Genomic DNA, 20099 nt, shown 5'->3' with positions numbered 1-20099 from the left:
AGAATCAATAATCAATGAAAGTATTGGTCTGAATTAAATCCAGTATGGGTGTGGTCTTAAATGGAGAGCTTCAGTGGAAAAGCGTTGAAAAAAAATACAAATAGAGTCCTTTAACATATGAGAGAGAGAGGGAGAGAGAGTATGGGAGGGACAGAGAGAGAGAGAGAGAGAGAGAGAGAGAGAGAGAGAGAGAGCAGTATAAAAGCAGCAGTCAGACCTGAGCAGCTCTGAACTTGTGAGGAGACACGAGGCGGATTAATAACCTGCTGCTGATGTAGATTTTTACTTCTATTTTTTTCTCTCATATTGATCATATTTAAACGATTTTATTTCGTTGGATGATGATGATTGTGACACCACAGACTGAGATCTGTGGATGAGGAACAGCTGCTTTACGCACCGAGTCCTGGAGGATATTTAAGTTGATCCAACAGGAAAAGAAAAGAAAAAATAAAGGAGAAGTGAATAAAAAGATGAAGAAGAGGAGGCAGAAAAGCGTCTTCGTGGAAACACCTGTCGTCTGAGTCTGAGTCCGGCATGGAGCCGCCAGACGCCGCGGAGAGCCTGGCCGGTCTCAGAGAGATGATGATGATGATGATGATGATGATGATGATCTCTCCATCTTTCTTCCAGCAGCTCAATGCCACGGGGATCTGGATCTGGGTCTGGGTCTGACGAGGCTCGATGGAGAATGCCGCTCAGCTCAAACCGACGCCGGCCGTCATCTACTCCTACGGAGAGCTGCTGAACATCTCCGCCAACAGCAGCAGCAACGACTCCCATGCTGCCAACTTCACGTCCAAAGCAGCAGCGGCGGCGGCGGCGGCGGCAGCGGGGGCGGGGGGAGAGGAGAAGGACTCTAACCTGGCGCTCCAAGCGGGTCTGGGTCTGACCTTAGCCCTCCTCACTTTCGCCACCACGCTGTCCAACGCGTTCGTCATCGCCACCATTTACCAGTCGCGGAAGCTGCACACGCCGGCCAACTTCCTGATCGCGTCGCTGGCGGTCACGGACCTGCTGGTCTCGATCCTGGTGATGCCCATCAGCGCGCTGTACACCGTGAGCCAGACCTGGACGCTGGGCCAGGTGGTGTGCGACATCTGGCTCTCCTCGGATATAACGTGCTGCACCGCGTCCATCCTGCACCTGTGCGTAATCGCGCTGGACCGCTACTGGGCCATCACGGACGCGGTGGAGTACTCCAAGAAGCGCACGCCGGCGCGCGCCGCCGGGATGATCGCCACCGCCTGGGTGATCGCCATCTCCATCTCGCTGCCGCCCTTCTTCTGGCGCCAGGTTCGCGACTCTGACTCGCACTTTGATAAAACATTACAAAGAGTTTAGCCTATATCACATAAAAGAAAGAAAATATACAGAGATGATATATGATGAACTACAATGAATCAGTGCTGGAGAGGTTAGAAACCCTTGGAGGGCTTATCGAGAACCTCACCATTAAAATAAATAAGTAGTCAAATTAAATGTATCTTATCAAAATAAAATAACAAATGAAGCTCACAAGCCTCAACCTCCCCTATCCCTCATCACCTCACCCCTTTTCCCCTAGGGTTGACACTTCTCGCTTTTCCATTTTTTTAACAGATTGAACAGCAAAAAAAAAAAAAAAAAAAATTATACACTGAAAATAAGTGATTTTTCATATGCTGTTTAATTTGTTTGTACACTAAGTTATTATTGATGAATATCATTTATTATTTGTTTCTTTCTTCCACAATCAGGTCATAAACATGAGGTGCACCTATTCAAATCCCGTCTGAAAACCTACTGTACCTCTTCTCACAAGCCTCAACCTCCCCTATCCCTCATCACCTCACTCCGTATCGCTCCATACTCTCCTCCTGCAGTGGCGTGCACAGACTTTTTGAAGAGCAGGGGCGAAAAGGAAAAAAAAAAAAAAGGGCACATATAAGGCGTCCTCGCCACTGAAGAGGGCACTTTAGCACACGATTTGGCTCCTAAAGCCTGAACCATGAAATAATTGTCAGAAAATTCTAAAATTTTGAAATTGGACCTGCTGTATCTAATTTGATACACACATTTTCAACATGGTTCTACTATAAAATAGGTTATGAAATATTAAGTAGTTTTACTTAACATCAATGCAGTAACTATTCCTATTGAAGTTTCAGTAAAAAAAATGTAAGCTTTTCTAACGTTATCTTTTTCAAAATTGGCAATAATATCCATGAGAAAACACTTCTCACAAGCCTACAACCTCCCCTGTCCAAACCTGAACCATGAGATTGAAATTGGACCCTTTATTGGACCTTCTCACAAAAAAAAAAAAAATAAATAAATATATATATATATATATATGTCATGGATATTATTATTGCCAATTTAGAAAAAGATAACGTAAGAAAAACTTAAATTGTTTTACTGAAACTTCAATTAAAAAAAAAAAAAATATATATATATATATATATATATATATATATATATATATATATAATATCCATGAGAAAACACATTTGGGTCACTGACTGTATATATGTTAATATAACACTGTTCAGGTATCACAAATATTAGTTTTATTTCCATTTTCTTTGTCTTTTTGGTCTTATTATGACTTATAATATGTTATCATTAGCCTACACTGCACAACTTAACAGTGATGTGATGTAATAGAACTCTATCACTCTCCCACACTCCCAGAGAAGCACGTGTCTGCAGACCCAGAGACCTGCACATTCAGACCCCTTGGTTTTTTGCTACAGCGCCACCTGTTTTGTATGCTAATGGATACAGATAATGTATACGAAACATGGACAATATGGATGGCAGTAGGAACATGACTATCGAACGTGAATCACATTGTTCGTTTAATGTCATAAAAGTTTTTGTTGAAAATGTATCTGACAGTGTAACGACCGTTTGACTATAATATGTTTACTACGTCAAATACAGTCATATATAGGATATTGATCTTTTTGGAAGCTATGTGTGTGGGCCAAAGTGTTCATAAAATATAAAATGTCATAGGCTACTTTTGCGGAAACGTTGGCCCACACTGTCAGATACATTTTCGACAAAAACTTTTATGACACTGAACGAACAATGTGATTCACGTTCGATCCTCACGTTCCTACTGCCATCCATATTGTCTATCTGTCATATACTGTATCCATTAGCAACAAAACCAATAGTAACCCCGTGCAATAGAACATTTAAAAGCATTTTATTTCATTATAGGCTATTAAAAAAAAGTTTAAAAGTGTTCCAAGCTTCACAAACAAGCGTTTTATTTGGATTTTGCCTTGTCTAAAAACCATAGTGCGGGTCCAGACTGCAGTTGCAATTTTACAGTCAACCACTAGGTGGCATTAAGGGGTCTGAACAAGTCACTACCCTTCTTGTTTCTCTGTAAGCGTCTTTGGGTTCTTGAAAAGCGCTATATAAGTTGAATTAATCATTATTATTATTATTATTAGGTGAAGGCGGAGGAGGTGAAGAGCTGCAACGTGAACACCGACCACATTTTCTACACCATCTACTCCACCTTCGGCGCGTTCTACATCCCCACGCTGCTGCTCATCGCGCTCTACGGGAGGATTTACGTGGAGGCCCGCAAGCGCATCCTGAAGCAGTCGCACAACAAGCCGGGGAAGAGGCTCACCTCGGCGCACCTGATCACCAACTCGCCCGGCTCGGTGGCGTCCACCACCTCCCTGAACTACGGGACCAACGACAGCTCCTCCTGCGACACTACCTCGTCCGCCAACGTGAACGTGAGCCAAGTCAAAGTCACTGTGTCCGACGCGCTGCTGGAGAAGAAGCGCATCTCCGCCGCCAGGGAGAAGAAGGCCACCAAAACTTTGGGAATAATCCTGGGAGCCTACATCGTCTGCTGGCTCCCGTTTTTCATTTACACTCTCTTAGTGCCTGTGTGCGAGTCCTGCTTCCACCCGGAGTTATTTGACATTTTCACCTGGCTGGGTTACCTCAACTCCTTAATCAACCCCATCATCTACACCATGTCCAATGAGGACTTCAAGCAGGCTTTCCACAAACTAATACGGTTTAGATGCTGCAGGGCATGAATGAATGATGATTACCAGCCATATTGAAGGGATACGCCAACATTTTTTTTTTTTTACGTGTCTTGCCTCTCTCCCGAGTCCATGACCAGCAGATAGACACCATCCTTTCGACTGTGCGTGCAGTAACGAGGGAGATAGAGCCGTATCGCCCGTAATTAGCTTAAAACTCAAACGCTGGAAGTGTATATTGTTAGCCTGCCTCCACCTAAAGTCGCTAATTAGCTTAGCTGAAATGCTGGAAGTGTATGGGTAGTGTTAGCCTGCCTCCACCTAAAGTCACTAATTAGCTTAGCTGAAATGCTGGAAGTGTATGGGTAGTGTTAGCCTGCCTCCACCTAAAGTCATCAGAGAAACTCTTCAGCAACTCTAAACGGAAACCGGCGGGCCGATCTTCGTCTCAGAGCTGACAAAACTCTCCGGTAAGGCATCTTGAGCGGTCAAATGCCGGTAACGGGACGAGATCGGTCAAAACGGAGGGTTCAAGCAAAGACGGTTTATTTTGGTTCGAGCTAGCTACATCGAGGGTAGGTTAGCTTCCTATTTCAAAGTAAAAGCACAAATTCTATCGTCATGGTTTTCTGTATGTAAAGGGCAACGGGTGTTTTATTTTGTGAAAGTAACCGGAAGTGCGTTGGTCACAACGGCTAGCTTGAGTAGCACTGAATTCATCCGAACAAAATTGTAAACAGCTGGTATTTAGACAAATTAACGACACACTGCTGATCTAAACGGCTACTTTCTCACCTAAAAATGTTTGAAATGTGGATAAAGTGATATATTTACAGAGTTTAGAGCTAAAATGAAATCAGCTTCTGACTGCTGATTTCGGCTCGGGTAGGAGGCAGGCTAACACTACCTATACACTTCCAGCGTTTGAGCTAAGCTAATTACGTGCGATACGGCTCTATCTCCCTTGTTACTGCACGTACAGTCGAAAGGATGGTGTCTATCTGCTGGTCATGGACTCGTGAGTGAGGCAAGACACGTAAAAAAAAATGTTGGCGTATCCCTTTAACCCCACCCACACCCATCACCCCTCCCCCTCCTCTCCAGTCATCTGTATAATGCCAGAAATTGAATCAAACCCACAAAATGTGTCACTCCCCGAGGCTCCAGTCCACATCACCACCACACACCCAGATTGTTTATGATAATGTGGCTGCTATGGGATGTCACGATTATAGATTTTCTTGGTACGATTATTGTCAGAGAAATAATCACAGTATTACGATTACCACGATTATTATGCATTAATTAATTTCACAACACTATGAATGTGTAAAATCAAATATAGGCCTAGTCAAAATATAATTACATTACTCATCATTTAGCCTACACAAAATATTTTAAGTATCTGTTAATATAGGACCAATTATTGATCTCCCAGGGGAAGTGTTTGAAATATTAACGTCATTAATTGTCATCTGTACCAAATGTTTACGTTTATTTCAATCATTTTTATTACAAATGACACGTTAACATTTAAATTCCCACCAATTCAAAGATACGTTAGGTTAATGGACCAGTATCTGCATGTGCATTTACTTTTACTTTGGTGCACATCTGACATCATTTTTGGAAAGTGACGGTATTTAGGAATCTTTACGATTACCGGTAATTAATTGTGGCGTTTAATACCACGATTAATTGTGAAAACAAGTATAATTGTGACATCCCTACTCTCCAGTCATCTGTATAATGCCAGAAATTGAATCAAACCCACAAAATGTGTCACTCCCCGAGGCTCCACGCACCCAGATTGTTTATGATAATGTGGCTACAGATTGAGCTTCCACCAGATGGGTGGTGCACTCTGAGTGTGTGTGTGTGTGAGTGTGTGTGTGTGTGTGTGTGTGTGAGTGTGTGGAGGCGTATCGACCTGCCATCCATCCAGTCTGCATTGTGTTATCTGGGAAATTAATGGCCGTCATCATCATCCTGACCGGTGGAATTTTTTCTGTTGAGAAACGTCCGAGCTGCAGAGGACGGATGGACCGGACGGACGGACGGACGTGCAGCCGCAGCAGAGGATGCTGGGATGTGGAAGCTCTGACTGGTTGGTTTGCAGCTGGTACAGTTTATTATTATAATAAAAATGACTCGGAGAGAGACCCATAGCTCCCAGACCACCCCCACCTCACCCACCTTCCTCCTCCTCCTCCTCCTGTACGTGCTGCAGTGGACTGTAGCCTACAGACTCACTTTTTGCCATATGAGTTTGACAGTCAACATCAGTTGGCGTGTAAGCACAAACAGCTTAGGACTAAGCTACCGTGAGCCCCAGGGGCAAAAAATAAGATTTGTGTTTCATTTTCCTGACTCAATAAGGGGAAATACTGGTGCCTACTACAAGTTTAGTTAAGTTCCTCAGACGTGCCTGGCCCAGATGGAGATAAACTAAAACAAAAACATAAAACAAAACAAAAAAAAAAGAGCATGATTTCAGTTTGAGAAAAAGATCAAAGTTTGGTTTCTTCTCGTGGCCGGCGTTTGTGTGTTTTTTATTTTTCTCTTTCTTGCTGTTGCTGACGTTCACTTTAAACAAAAAGGCTCTGACATGAGTGTAAATGTATGAATCTGTATGCATCAGTGTGGTTTTTACCTTCATTTGCTAAAAGCACAGTCTGGATTTTGCTGAGTGGAATGGGAATCATACTGTAACTGTAAAAAAAAAAAAAAAAAAACAATAATGAGAAATGATCAACTCTGAGTGGTGACAGAAGAGCCAGTAGTCTTACCTATCTGCTTTCTTAATTGTTAATATTAGCTTTGATGTAACCGACCACACAAATTCAGAACCATCTCCAAATCCAGACCGGCACTGATAAAACTGGGTTCCTTCCTTCAGTCGTCTGTTGGAATTTGACATTTTGTGAATCTACTGTACCACCGCTTTGGAAAAAAAAAGTTGTGGAAGATGATAAATATATAGAAAATGCTCCAAAATGTCACGGTTTTCAGATCACAATCGTCCTCCATCCTCCACATGTTAAATGTCAGGCTGCTGTAGCTGCAGCTGCTGAGGCCTCAGAAGAAACGTCTCTCGGGCCTGATAGAGACGTTCGCCAGCGGCTTGTGAGGCAAAAAAAAAGAAAAGATAGGACAAAAACAGCAACAACAACAACAAAATGCTGGAGGTGGAAGTGGAAATCATCAGCTACCACACAGGTCCAGGGCTGTAGCTCCATGGTTGAGGGCTCCTGAGGTCACGTTCTTACGAATTCCACCAAAATCAATGAAGACGTCTATTTGAGGCTTTTTAGTTATGATTTTGAGCATAAAAAATGACATTAATGTTATAAAAGTGAAGAAAAAAGTGAAATTGAGCAGCTTAAACTGGTTTATTTTGATGTTGGGAGCTTGGGAAATGGTAATCAGAAGGACAACAGGGTCGATTTTGGGGAAATTTAACATTAGGTCTTCTAAAAGTTGGAGCTACAGCCCTGAACATGTTGGGTGATAACTGTGTGGCCTTCAGAGTGTGAAGGAACCCTGTTTTATACTAAATGTTTAAAGGAATAATCCTGACAAAATGCACAAGGATCTGTTCTCTTGCTGAGAGTTGGACACGACCATGGACGCCACTCTTACTGTATGTCAGTGAGTTAGCAGTTAGCGCTATCGCATTGTTGGACCCTTCATGGACAATGTCAACAGCCTGGTTGGTGATTCAGGGATGTTACTCTAGTAGAAGCTGTAGCAGGAATACGATGTTACTAACATCTGGAAACAGATTAATTCATGAGGCACTAAAGTAGGCCTAAACCTGCTAACATATCTGATGCTAATATGCAAATTTCTGCTCTAAAATGTCTTAAACAACAAAATCTATAGGCTATATTTAGTTGAGTTACATTATCCCAAATGTTTCTAAAAATTCAAATCAAATCAATATCAAGGAGTGTGATTTGCTCGCCCGTCAGTGGTGCCATTAGTTAACTATCCCCTTATGCATGTGTTAGCATTGAGATAACCTGCCAGATCAAAATTTATATTTTATCCAGTTTAAAATCAAACTTTTTCTAACACATTTTTACATCTTGGTTATTTAAAATTATATATTTGATACAGAACAAGGATTTTGGTCAGTTTACAGAGATACTGAGTAGCCATTAGCGTTACCGTTAGCTCAGCTCATCTGTTGTTTTGATTGAGAGTCTTGGTGGCAGTAAAATGACACATTTAAGGATCTCTTGTCTCGTTTAATCTGTGCACAAACTGAAATGTCAAAATGTAGCCTAAACCAGTGGTTTACTGGAGGTTTGTTATTACATTTTAGTTTGTGAATGGAATAAATAAACATGATTCGTCAGGTTGTGGTATTTTGTTTTTAAACAGATAGCTAGCTAGCTAAAAAAACGTATTTGGCTAGCTTTAAGTTTGTAGAGGTGAGGGTGGTGTTGATGTTTTCATCTAAATCTCAGCAAGAAAGCAAAAAAACAACAAATTATTCCTTCGATAATACTTCCATGAAATGTTTTTAAAAAAAATGCTACCAGAGCTTCTGGTTCCCATCTCGTCATGTAAATGAGCGGCTTTTTTTTGGCGGCCATGTTGAGTGTTTGAGCCGAACAACAACTGCGGCCGTCATGCTCCACTCCAGCTCTGTGGTGAATAGCCTCGATCTTTGTGTACAGTATTGATCAGCTCGGTGTGAAACTCATCTGGTGGCTCTATCGACCCAATGGAAGTTGCATTTCATCCAGGTTAGCTTCTTTCTGCTGTACAACGCTTCTGCACACATTGGCGCTGCACATGTGTAACTGCTCTGCTTTGGATGAGGATGAAATCCAACCCACTTGGAGCACACACACAAAAAAAAGACAAAAAAAACAAAAACAAAAAACAATGCTGCTGTTGTGAAAACTGAAAAAAAAAAAACTATCAATAAAAAGGTCTATGGCATCATGAGGTTATGATAGTTTGCCCACATGTTTTTTTGTTTTTCTAATGAAACGTCTGCTTTCACACGGCTCTGTAAACCACTGGGACTAGAGAGGATAAACTAAACTGATTTGTTTTATCGCTGTCAGAATGAATCTGCTGTGGGTAATTCGCTCGGTGGTGATAAAACATTTCACAGATGTGAGCTGATGGATGATGTGCCGTGTGACAGCGTTAACGCTTTGTAACTTCATTAATCAGCTGTAAAAAAAAAAAAAAAGAAAAAAAGAAAAAAAAAATCCAACTATGAAAATGTAAATTATGAATGTGTAATGAAAATCTTCCCACGTGGATTTTTCTGCTGAGTATCTGAATCTATGCATTCTTCACCATGAGGGGGATTATACTGTTCACTGATGTGCACAGCTCAGAATACATACAGTATAATGAGGGCTTCTTCAATATGTGTCTGTGGATTATTTATTGCAGCCTTTATTTTTCAGCATTTGGGACCGTTTGTGTGATCTTAAGTGTTTAAATCAGTCACAATAAGAAACTAGAGTTGCCAACTGCAGAACATTATGGTGTCCCAGCGGAGTTAACCTTTGACCTTGTGGGTATAAAATCTCATCACTTCAGTTTATACATACATACATTTGAGTTAAATTGTGTCATAATGAGCCTATTAATGTGTTAAGTGTGAACCAAAGAGAAAATGACCTTTGGTCTTTGACCTTTGACTACCAAATACCAATAAGTTTCCTGAAGAAGTTTCCTCAAGTTGTTGCTGAGGAAGGACGGACCACCTGAACACATCACAACGGCATCACAATGAGTTTAAAAAAACAACAATAATCAACTGATCTTTGAAGAAGAAGAATTTAAAACAGTTTGATTGACAGTCAATACGACAAAACATGGTGTCATAATGAAGGATGAAGATTTTTCGGTAACCCTTTAATTTACAAGCCGCTAGTAACATGATAATGTCAAGAAATAGCCTAGAAATAACGGTCAATTTCATAGTAATGTTGAGAAATATAGCCAAGAAATAACGATTGATTGCATAGAAATAGCCCAGAAATAACGGTCAATTGCAAGAACTTGGTTGAGAAGCATGAAAAGCATGTGTAATCTTTTACCTTTATGAAAAACATGACATTATACTATGAAATTGACCGTTACTTCTTGGCTATTTCTTGACATTATCACATAATTAACAGTCTGTAAATTGAAGGGTTACAGATTTTTCTTTTACTGTATATCATTGTAGTATGGCGATGGCTGGAGGGGATAAGATAAGATACGATCAATTTTTATTGTCCATTTGCACGGAAATTGATGTTGCACAATGTGCTCCACGATTATCAAATTTCCACATGATGCAAACACAGCTCAAACACTCATACTGGGAAAAGAAAGAAAGAAATAACAGGAGGTGTATATCCTGACCCAGTGCATGCTGGGAGAAGCTCCTACTCCAATGACCTGTCAGTGGTTTGAGTAAATGTGATAGTTGAGGAAAGCAGTCAGGAGCTTTGACAGCTTGGATGGATGGATGGATGGATGGATGGATGGATGGATGGATGGATGGATGGATGGATGGATGGATGGATGGATGGATGGATGTTAGCAGGATATTTCAAACCCTCCAATAAAATCTAGTGGACAGTCGATGACCTGAGGAACGAGTGTTAGGACTCTTCCTCCACCTCAACATAACGGAGCTGAGCAGACAATGTTATGGTTTAAAAAGACTAATATATATATATATATATATATTAAAAAAAGAAGTTTCATTCCACTCCAGCAGCTGTGAATAATGAGCGGACTTCACCTCTTTCACATTCATTCCATGAAAATACCAAAACCATCAATCACCCTGTCTCTTAGTGCGTTCTCACACTGAACACATGGATTTGTAAAAAAAAAAAAAAAACTGCACAAATATAATTTCATTTTTAGGAAAAAAGTTAATTAATTTCCAGTTTCCATCAGATATTACTAAAACAGGGGTAAATAGTGAATAATTTAGGACAATAACACCTCCTGTCTTGCACCAAAACATTCACAAACACTAGAAATGTTCATTTTCCACCAGAGCCTTTGAGTCATGCAGCTTCAGGCCTTTACTGTTCACGTTGGCACAAAAGGAAAAGAGAAGCGAGCCTCGACTGCGTGTCATTCTCTCCGCTTTGGTCAGAAATTAATATTTCCATCTCCCCCCTTGAAATAGATGCGGCGGCTGTCGTCGCGGCGCCCTGATTATCTCTATCTCCATGGTTTGTGATGTGATGCTCGGCTGAACCATGGCAACGCAGCCTCCTCTGGAAAACCTGTCACGCTGCTGAAACCAAACAAACAAATTGACTGGGATGGAGATGAAAGCGGAGAGGAGGGAGGCGATGTCACGTCGCTCCACCTGTTTGTTTCTGAAACCAATGGAGGAGAAGGGGGGGGTGAGGGGGGTCAGGTTATTATCTAAAAAAACGAGATGAGTCACTGTCGTCCAAACAAAAGGCCACGTTTGAGAACATTTCCATAATTTTCCAGGTTGCTCTGCAGGAACAGGGTGAAGCTGCTCGCGTTTCCACGTGTAGATGAGATTTGTGTCATGGTGGAAATGTCAGAAAAAAAACCTCTTCTCGTTTAAAGGGATAGTTCAACATTTTGGCAAATTGTCCCATTGCCATAATCCCTATAGTCATACTGTAGCAGTAGGTTTGTTATCTTTAATTGTTGGTGCAAGCTATTTTTAGAACGGCGGAGCAGAGCCGTGAGCTTCTCAGAGCTACGCTACGGAGGCTCATGGGATTTCTTGGTTTCCCTCATTAAACTCATCAAATACACAATCCAACAACTCCACAACGCTCTGGTGGACAAGTTGTGACCTGCACATTCACCACGCTATGAGATAATAACACAACGTTACCAGACAGAGTTGTTTTAGAGGGAAATTCATGCAAAACCGCTGATGCGCGTTGCCTTCAGGGGCAGTTTTTCATCAAGCAGTCTCTGCAATTCCCTCTAAAACAACTCTGTCTGGTAACGTTGTGTTATTATCTCATAGCGTGGTGAATGTGCAGGTCACAACTTGTCCACCAGAGCGTTGTGGAGTTGTTGGATTGTTTATTTGATGAGTTTGATGAGGGAAACCAAGAAATCCCATGAGCCTCCGTAGCGTAGTTCTGAGCAGCTCACGGCTCTGCTCCGCCATTCTAAAAACAGCTTGCACCGACAATTAAAAAGGTAACGAACCTACTGCTATGACTATAGGGATTATGGCAATGGGCCAATTTGCCAAAATGTTGAACTATCCCTTTAAAAACAGCCTCCCTCCCTCCTTCACTCGTTCGCTCAGCGTCGGCAGCAGCAGCAGCAGATTTTCAACCTCTCGATGGGATCGGATATTTCAGCTTTTGTTCTCTGATGTTTTCGGCCTTGAAAGCAGCATGTAATCATCATCTGTTGCTGCAAAAAAAACACCAAAAAAAACCTTTTATCAAAACAGTTTTGTCTCTAAATTGACTCTAAAAGTCTTCTGACAGATTAATCATCTCATCATCTGCAGTTTGTTTTTAAAAGGTCGAAGACAAACAAGGAGGAAAAAGTTCTTGAGTAGCTAATAATTTGATAAAAGTGAAGTGAGGAAACTACGTGATGAGTTAAATGTGTGATGGCAACGTGAAAGAAATAAAAAAAAACAACCACAAAAGAAATCTATCAGACAGAAGGTCGAAGCAAAGAAAACAACAACAAGAAAAACTAATTCACACATAGCAGGTGAAGACAGGAGGTGTGTGTGTGTGTGTGTGTGTGTGTGTGTGTGTGTGCTCCTCTAACCCTCCTGAACATCAGTTAGCGTTAGCGTTAGCTCGGCGCGGCAAACAGCCTGAATGTTGCATGAAGAGTTCAGTGATGAGCTGCCGGTGAAAAACTCTGTCGCATTGAATAATTCAACAGGAACGTAAAGAATCTGACTCCAACATCCCATCATGTTCACAACGGGAGGAGGAGGAGCGGCTAGGAGGAGAAGAAGGAGAAGAAGGAGAAGAAACGTCAACCTATAAAGTCCTGGATTCACAAAAAATAAAATGTAGGCTACATGAACTCATGTACATGGTGCATTCAAGATCTTCGATTAATCTGCCACGTTTCAAGATTCAAGAAGAGTCAATGTCCAAAACATGAAGAACAAGAAACGAAGCTCACAAAAGCAAGACGATAAGATCTAAACTCAACAGGGTGACAGATTAACACAATTTATGTTAAATGAAACTAAGAAAACTGTTATTAAAACATTGTTCAACAGAATTCAGCATTCACTTAACTGTAAACTTTAATGCTGTGATATATAGTCTTATATACTGTAACCAAACTTAATCGTAAAATCTTCTAGAAAAACACATTTCACTATAAACTCCCATATTTCCCTTATTTTATATATTTGCTTGTTATATTTTTTGATACACTGCAAAAACTCAAAATCTTACCAAGAATATTTGTCTAATTTTTAATTTTTTTTTAATTTATTTATTTTAATCAAAATGTCATTTCTAGTTAAAAAAAATCTCATTATATTTAAAATAAGACTCACAACATTAAAAAGTAGCTTGTGTTTAGACACTTTTTACTTCTTTCAAGCATATTTTCACTTGAAATAATCTGATAGTGGGGCAAGTTTTTCTTTCTTATAACAAGCTCAAAAAACTTGCTTTCACTGGCAGATATTTCTATTTATTTTAAGTGAAAATTTTGATTGAAACAAGTGAAAACTATCTAAAAACAAGTTAATTTGTAGGTGGTGAGTCTTGTTTTAAGTGGAAAGAGATTAGTTTTGATTAGTTTTTGCAGTGTAATGAGTAATTAATTTGCATGTTTTGTTTGTTTCTTTTGTTATTTTATTCTTCTTAAGTAATGTGTTTTTGGCAATATAAATAAAAATGAATAATCACTGTTATATGCAGTTTTGAGCCACTTTTTTTTCTTCTTTTTTTACAGTGCACCTTTTTTTTTTTCTTTTAATCTTGGTTGTTTTCCGCTCTTAGATTTTAATCATCCTGTGTCGTCTGAACGGCATCAGACAGAAACACAGATTCTCAAGGTGAAGCTGCTCTGTTTGTTCTGGAGACGACACATTCACTGACACTGAAGGAATCAACAGCAGCGTTGTTTAGTCGCCAGTTCTCACCTGTGAATACATTTACATCCTGTGTGCTGCATGATTTCATTTAACCTTTATTTTACCAGAGCAAGCTCTCTTTTTCAAGGACGCCTTGCAATTGAACACAGTTCAAAATACAGATCACAATACGTCAATGCAATAGGTACATGAGTACAGGAATATAAAGTGCAAAATATAATAGAGAACCAGAATAAAAATAACAAGAACAAGGCTGAATACTCTGGACCAAGACATTAAGAAGAGCTTTGAAAGCCTCTATAGAAATGAGTTTGTTGAGTCCTGTAGTTTATTCCAGCGGTTCGGTGCATAGAAGGTGAAGGCGGTCTGTTCACATGAGGAATTATATTCAGACTGATATGAGACTGTGAGCGTGTACAGAGTCGGGGATTCAAAAGTGAGGTTAAATGTGATGGTAGCTTCACAAGTTGGGCCTTATAGATAATAAAAATAAAAAATAAAATAAAAACCGTGCTGTTCTCTGCGGATGGCAAAAGAGCACCAGCCAACTTTACTATAGAAAGAGCAGTGGTGAGTAGAAAATGGATCCTATGCTATGAAATTAATTAAAAATTGCGTCTAGAGGTTTCTCTATTGAGGATGTGTATTCATATGACATCACCAAAGTCGAGGACAGACATTTATTTGATAACCAGTCGATGATCTGTGGGCTGTGGGAACGTGAATCAACTGGACCAGAACAAAAGAAAAGAAGTGGTCTGAGTTTGGAGTGAATTGATTTAATCCTCCTGTTGTCTTTCTGGGTCAAATTGACCCAATTCAATCCCTTCCTTCCTTCCTTCCTTCCTTCCTTCCTTCCTTCCCTTCGTCCTTACTTCTTCTTCCTTCCTCTTTTGATCCAATTGACCTTCCATCTTTCTTTCCTTCCTTTTCTCTTCCTTCTTTCCTTCCTTGAACAAATCTGTTCCCTCCCTCCATCTTTCTTTCCTTCCCTTTTCCCTTCCTTCTTTCCTCCCATATCTCCCCTTGTCCTTCCTGCCTTCCTTCTTTCCCTTCATCCTTATGTCTTCTTCCGTCCTCTTTTGATCCAATTGACCATCCATCTTTCTTTCCTTCCTTCCTTTTCTCTTCCTTCTTCCTTCCTTGAACAAATCCGTTCCCTCCCTCCATCTTTCTTTCCTCTCATCTCTCCCTTTGTCCTTCCTTCCTTCCTTCTCTTCGCCCTTACTTCTTCTTCCTTCCTCTTTTGATCCAATTGACCTTCCATCTTTCTTTCCTTCCTTTTCTCTTCCTTCTTCCTTCCCTGAACAAATCTGTTTCTTCCCTCCATCTTTCTTTCCTTCCTTCTTTCATCCCATCTCTCCCTTTGTCCTTCCTGCCTTCCTACTTTTCCTTTGCCCTTCCTTCCTTCCCTCCTTCCTTCCTTCCTTCCTTATTTCTTATTCCTTCCTCTTTTGATCCAATTGACCTTCCATCTTTCTTTCCTTCCTTTTCTCTTCCTCCCTCCCTTCCTTCTTCCTTCCTTTTTGACCCAATTTGTTCCCTCCCTCCCTCCATCTATCTTTCTTTCCTTTTTCCCCTTCCTTCTTTCCTCCCATCTCTCTCTTTGTCCTTCCTTCCTGCCTTCCTTCCTTCCTTCCTTCCTTGACCCCGGTGGACAACAGGAGGGTTAAGCCGTCTAGCTGTATAAATACATCTCATCCCTCACTCATCATCACGACCTTGAGACACCTCAACTCCTTCACTCGGGGCAGAAACTCCGTCTGAACCCGAGGAGACCGATCCACCGTTATTAAAATTAAAATCTATTAAACTTTCACATCTCAGAGGTCTCGAGCTGCGAAGCTTCAGACCTGTTCTCACCTTCAGACAACCCAACACATCCAGAGTCGAGTGAACGATCCCGACAGTCTTTATGTAAAATAAAAGCAGCAAAAAGCAAAAACACACTTTAAAAAAAAAAGAAAAGGCTCCAAGGTCACTGTGATATTTCTATGAATGTTGAAATATTCCTCCGACAGCTGCAGAGATGTCACAGGTGCAAAGTGGTAATTTATTGGAGGAATCGAGAGGAGCCAGGATAACAAATGGCTCTAATAGTTCCTCCCATTGTAGGTCATTACTTTACATGACACGAGGACGGCTGTGATTAAAATAATAACTCAGAGTGTGGATGAGGAGGGAGGAGGAGGCGTGGTCTCTGTCTGACGACTCACACTCACTCGCATCCAAGGAAACAGGAAATCATCAATACCAAGCAAACAGAGCATCAACTTGAAAATATGGGTAACACTTTATTTGAAGCCTCTCATCTCTATAATGCATTATAACCATATTATAATGAGTTATAATGCAGTTATAGCACTGTATAAACACTCATAAAAGATCATAATGCTTCATAACAATAATCATAACACACTATAAAGCATTTTATCATGACTTATAAGGTCAGGTATTATAATATGTTATAATTGTTAGTAACTCTCTGACAATGCCCACATCGATAATGCATTATAAATATAGTTATAATGTGTTATTTACATGTATAACTATCATTATAAATTATCACAAGGCTTTATAACAATAAGCATAAGACATCATAGAGCATTTTATAATGGCTTATAGGTCTTAGTATTTAATAGAGTTATAATGCTCTATAATGTATTGTTATAAAGCCTTGTGATAATGTATGAGTGTTTATACACATTTATAAGACAATTACAACACATTATAACTATATTTATAATGTATTATTGATGTGGCCATTGTCAGCGAGTAACTAACAATTATAACATATTATTATACCTGACCTTTTAAGTCATGATAAAATGTTATTTTATTATTTTATTGTTTTATTGTTATAAAGCATTATGATCATTTATGAGTGTTTATAACCATAGTTATACAGTGCTATAACTGCATTATAACTCATTATAAGTATGGTTATAATGCATTATAGAGATAGGCGTCAAATAAAGTGTTACCAAAATCTGAAAATGAAAAATTCAGAAGATCTTATAAACGTTTACAGTATTTGTGACGTGAGTGAGAATTAAAACCTCAGAAAACAGGAGAACAAAAATGGACAGTGATGCCTGAGAAGAAGGAAACACAACTCATCCATATTTAATCAGAAAGAACATGATAAATGCATCACTGTGATAAATTCTTTACAGTGTTATATACGTATGACACATCTGGACCGAAAAGACACAAACATGGAGAATCAATACATGAAGAAGAACATCTCAGGTTTGTTTCCATCACGTCTGTGAAGACGGACGTTACGACAAAAAAAGAAGAAACAGGATATTTACAACCACACTTTATTCACAAATCACAGGACATTATTATCAGCTGCTCATTTTACCCGACCACAGACTTATCTATTTATAAAAACCACACCTTAAACACACATTCATACATACATACAGTATACACAAACAACCCCAAATCAATCAATCATTCAATCAATAGATACTCTGTCAGTTGTTCAAAACACTGGTAAAATAAAGTTCATTATTTCATTAATTATAAGATCTGAACAACTCGGTGCTGCTGTGGATCTTCTACAGTCGACACAACTGACCAGAGGAAACTCCTCACGTTAATCAATCAGCCTGATCACCCTGAGGTCGACTCACCTGATAGACCTCTGGTTTTGATACTTACTTAATTATGTGCAACAAACCCCACAAGACCCAGGATCTGATCCTAACCCAGATCTGTCATGGTTTTCTCTGTGTCTCTGAATATGAAGAAAAAAAAGAAAAGAAGTAAAGCTCAATAGAAAACCTGTTTAAATCCGTTAACAATCGGCTTTTGGTGGCAGTGGGAAAGGCGCACTGACCCGCGACTCGGCAAGCGTCGCGGGTTAAAATCGCCTTTAAAGTCCCACTCCCGCGACCCTTTTCGGCCATTTTAAAACCAGCTCATTAGCCATGCACATTAGCAATGCACCTCTGGGGGGTGGGCGGAGACTGCGCTGCTCTGCACCCGCCCAGCCACCTCCTCGCACCCCATCCCCCCGCTTGCTGACAGCTGGACATTGTACAATTACAGATTCAGCGCGTTTAGCGTAAAACTGCACAATGGGATTCGATCCCAGACTGGAACATAGTCCTTGCTCATGGTGCAAGCTGCTCTACCAGGTGAGCTATACCTATTATACCTAGACAGCTACACCGAGCTGTGAAGGCTTTCACCTCTGAGCCAGATGCAGAGCGGGGCGGGAGCTTGTAGCACTAGTGCCCTCCCCTGGAGCTGTGACACCCTCAACTCCAGTCTCCCTGAAACTGCCAGTTCGCGTCTGCCATTGGTTCACAGCAGTTTGAAGGCAGAAAAACTCTGAAATGCAATTTTGCACTTCCTTCTCTGCTGATAAGTGCTCTAACACAAGAAAAATGCCACAGGAACATGTGAAAAGCTCAGAAAACACGATTTTCACGGGAGTGGGTCTTTAATCGGCTCGGCTCCGATCGGCTTGCAGTGGGAACGCCAGACCAGACCCGTGTCAACCCGCTAATTTACGTGATGACGCTGAGCGTTAGGTGACGCTACGTCATCGCGCCGGTCGCGTCTCATATCACGTACCAAAACAAAGCTCTGCTCCGCTCTGCTCGCATTCGAGACTGGGATCAAAAGATCAAACAACAGCGACCAAAACAATTGAAAAAGAAAAGAAGCGACAGTCTGTTTAACTGACGTGTTGTGCCGCGGACGTCCGTCATCCGGCCGCAGCAGACTCTCTGTCCTCCGCGGTCCTGGTGCTCCAGGTCAGCCAGCCAGAGAGTCTGCCTCGGCGGACGGACACTCCGCGGCGGGCGGCTGTGGCATGACTGTGTGTGTCTCTTGCACCGCGGATGAGAGCGGGGCGACTGGTTTATGCTCTGTCTGGTCCCTCAGCGGGGGGGGGGTCAGACTCGGCTCATTTTGGTCAATGGGAAAGGGGCCAAATGCCGATTGTTAGCGGGTCGACCTGCGTTTAAAAAACCTGCGTCGACCCGCTTATTTTAATGGGAAAACGGCTTTAGAGGCTGTGAGTCAGAAACGACAGTGGACATGAGTCTCGATCTACTTCCTGTTATTGTGTCTGTTTGCCTCCATTAAGCAGCGTCTCCACCAGGTCGATGTGACCATGTGTTTGTTTAGTTGGAGCAGCTCAGAGTTACATAAGGAGCAGCTACAGACTCACTAAACTTCAGGACATTTAGACTCGTCACGACATGAAACTCCAAACCTTTTTTTTTACCTTTTTTTTTTAGTTTAGTTGTGTTTTGTTCAAGTTGGTTATTCTGGAGCCGTCGGCTGCAGATGATTCAGAGACAAACGAAGCTCCAAACCTGTTTGTGTAACAGTCTCTGCTGCTGTTGCTGCTGCTTCTTGTCAGGGAGACGGAGGCCGATGTGTGAGACTGACCGCCGGCTGATGACGACTGGATCACTACCCGCCCCCAAACCTCCCCCCAACCCCCCCATCCCTACACTCTCTCTTTTCAAAGCCGGAGTGGGAGCGATGATCCGCCCTCGTCCTCATGTCAGTCCTCCTGGCAAACAGAGCTAGAGGAGGCTGCTGTCAGTGGACAGAGAGCGGGACCGACTCAGGAGACGCCAGATCAGATTTAGGACCAGAGGGGGAAAAGGATCTGAGCAGAGAGGAAGAGGAGGAGGAGGAAGAGGAGGAGGGACAGGGTCAACTCTGAGGACACCACGGAGGCTTTTTGGTTTGGATCAAAATCATCAGGTAAAACATCAAACTTCAGTAAAAGTCGTCGTGAACAAACAAAGAAACGAGAAAGTCGTGGTTTAAACATGAAGATCTGAGTCTGAGAGGATTTAGAGCAGAACATGAGGACGTGAAGTAAAGTAACAGGTTGAAAACATGTACAAATAACTAGCATCAGATCATGGGCTTCCTTTTTTTTGCCTCATCGGGTCCGAGCGTCAACACCAGCAGGTCGGACCGGGTCATGTTTTTAACTGTCAGGTTGAGACTCTATAGCAGGAATGAAG

At 41.3% G+C, this 20099-nt stretch overlaps 1 protein-coding gene across 1 annotated transcript; it reads left to right on the top strand.

The window, feature by feature from the left end:
- The first annotated feature begins 684 nt into the window (after positions 1-684).
- Positions 685-4080, top strand: LOC146961185 (5-hydroxytryptamine receptor 1B-like). The gene is made up of 2 exons (XM_085770330.1): positions 685-1296; positions 3453-4080. Exons 1-2 carry the CDS (start codon positions 685-687, stop codon positions 4059-4061), a joined length of 1221 nt encoding a protein of 406 aa, XP_085626456.1. The 3' UTR covers positions 4062-4080.
- Positions 4081-20099: the final 16019 nt, after the last annotated feature.

Source organism: Trachurus japonicus, chromosome 24 (genome assembly GCF_045865225.1).
Source record: "Trachurus japonicus isolate A0001 chromosome 24, Traja_1.0".
Taxonomy (NCBI): domain Eukaryota; kingdom Metazoa; phylum Chordata; class Actinopteri; order Carangiformes; family Carangidae; genus Trachurus; species Trachurus japonicus.
Note: the sequence above shows the minus strand (reverse complement) of the source record. Positions and strands in the feature narration are given on the sequence as shown.

Bases quoted from the DNA above. Each gene is read 5' to 3' on its own strand.
- LOC146961185 (XM_085770330.1), top strand. From the start codon at position 685: ATGGAGAATGCCGCTCAGCTCAAACCGACGCCGGCCGTCATCTACTCC. The intron at 1,297-3,452 runs GTTCGCGACTCT...TATTATTATTAG, and splicing joins CGCCCTTCTTCTGGCGCCAG to GTGAAGGCGGAGGAGGTGAA.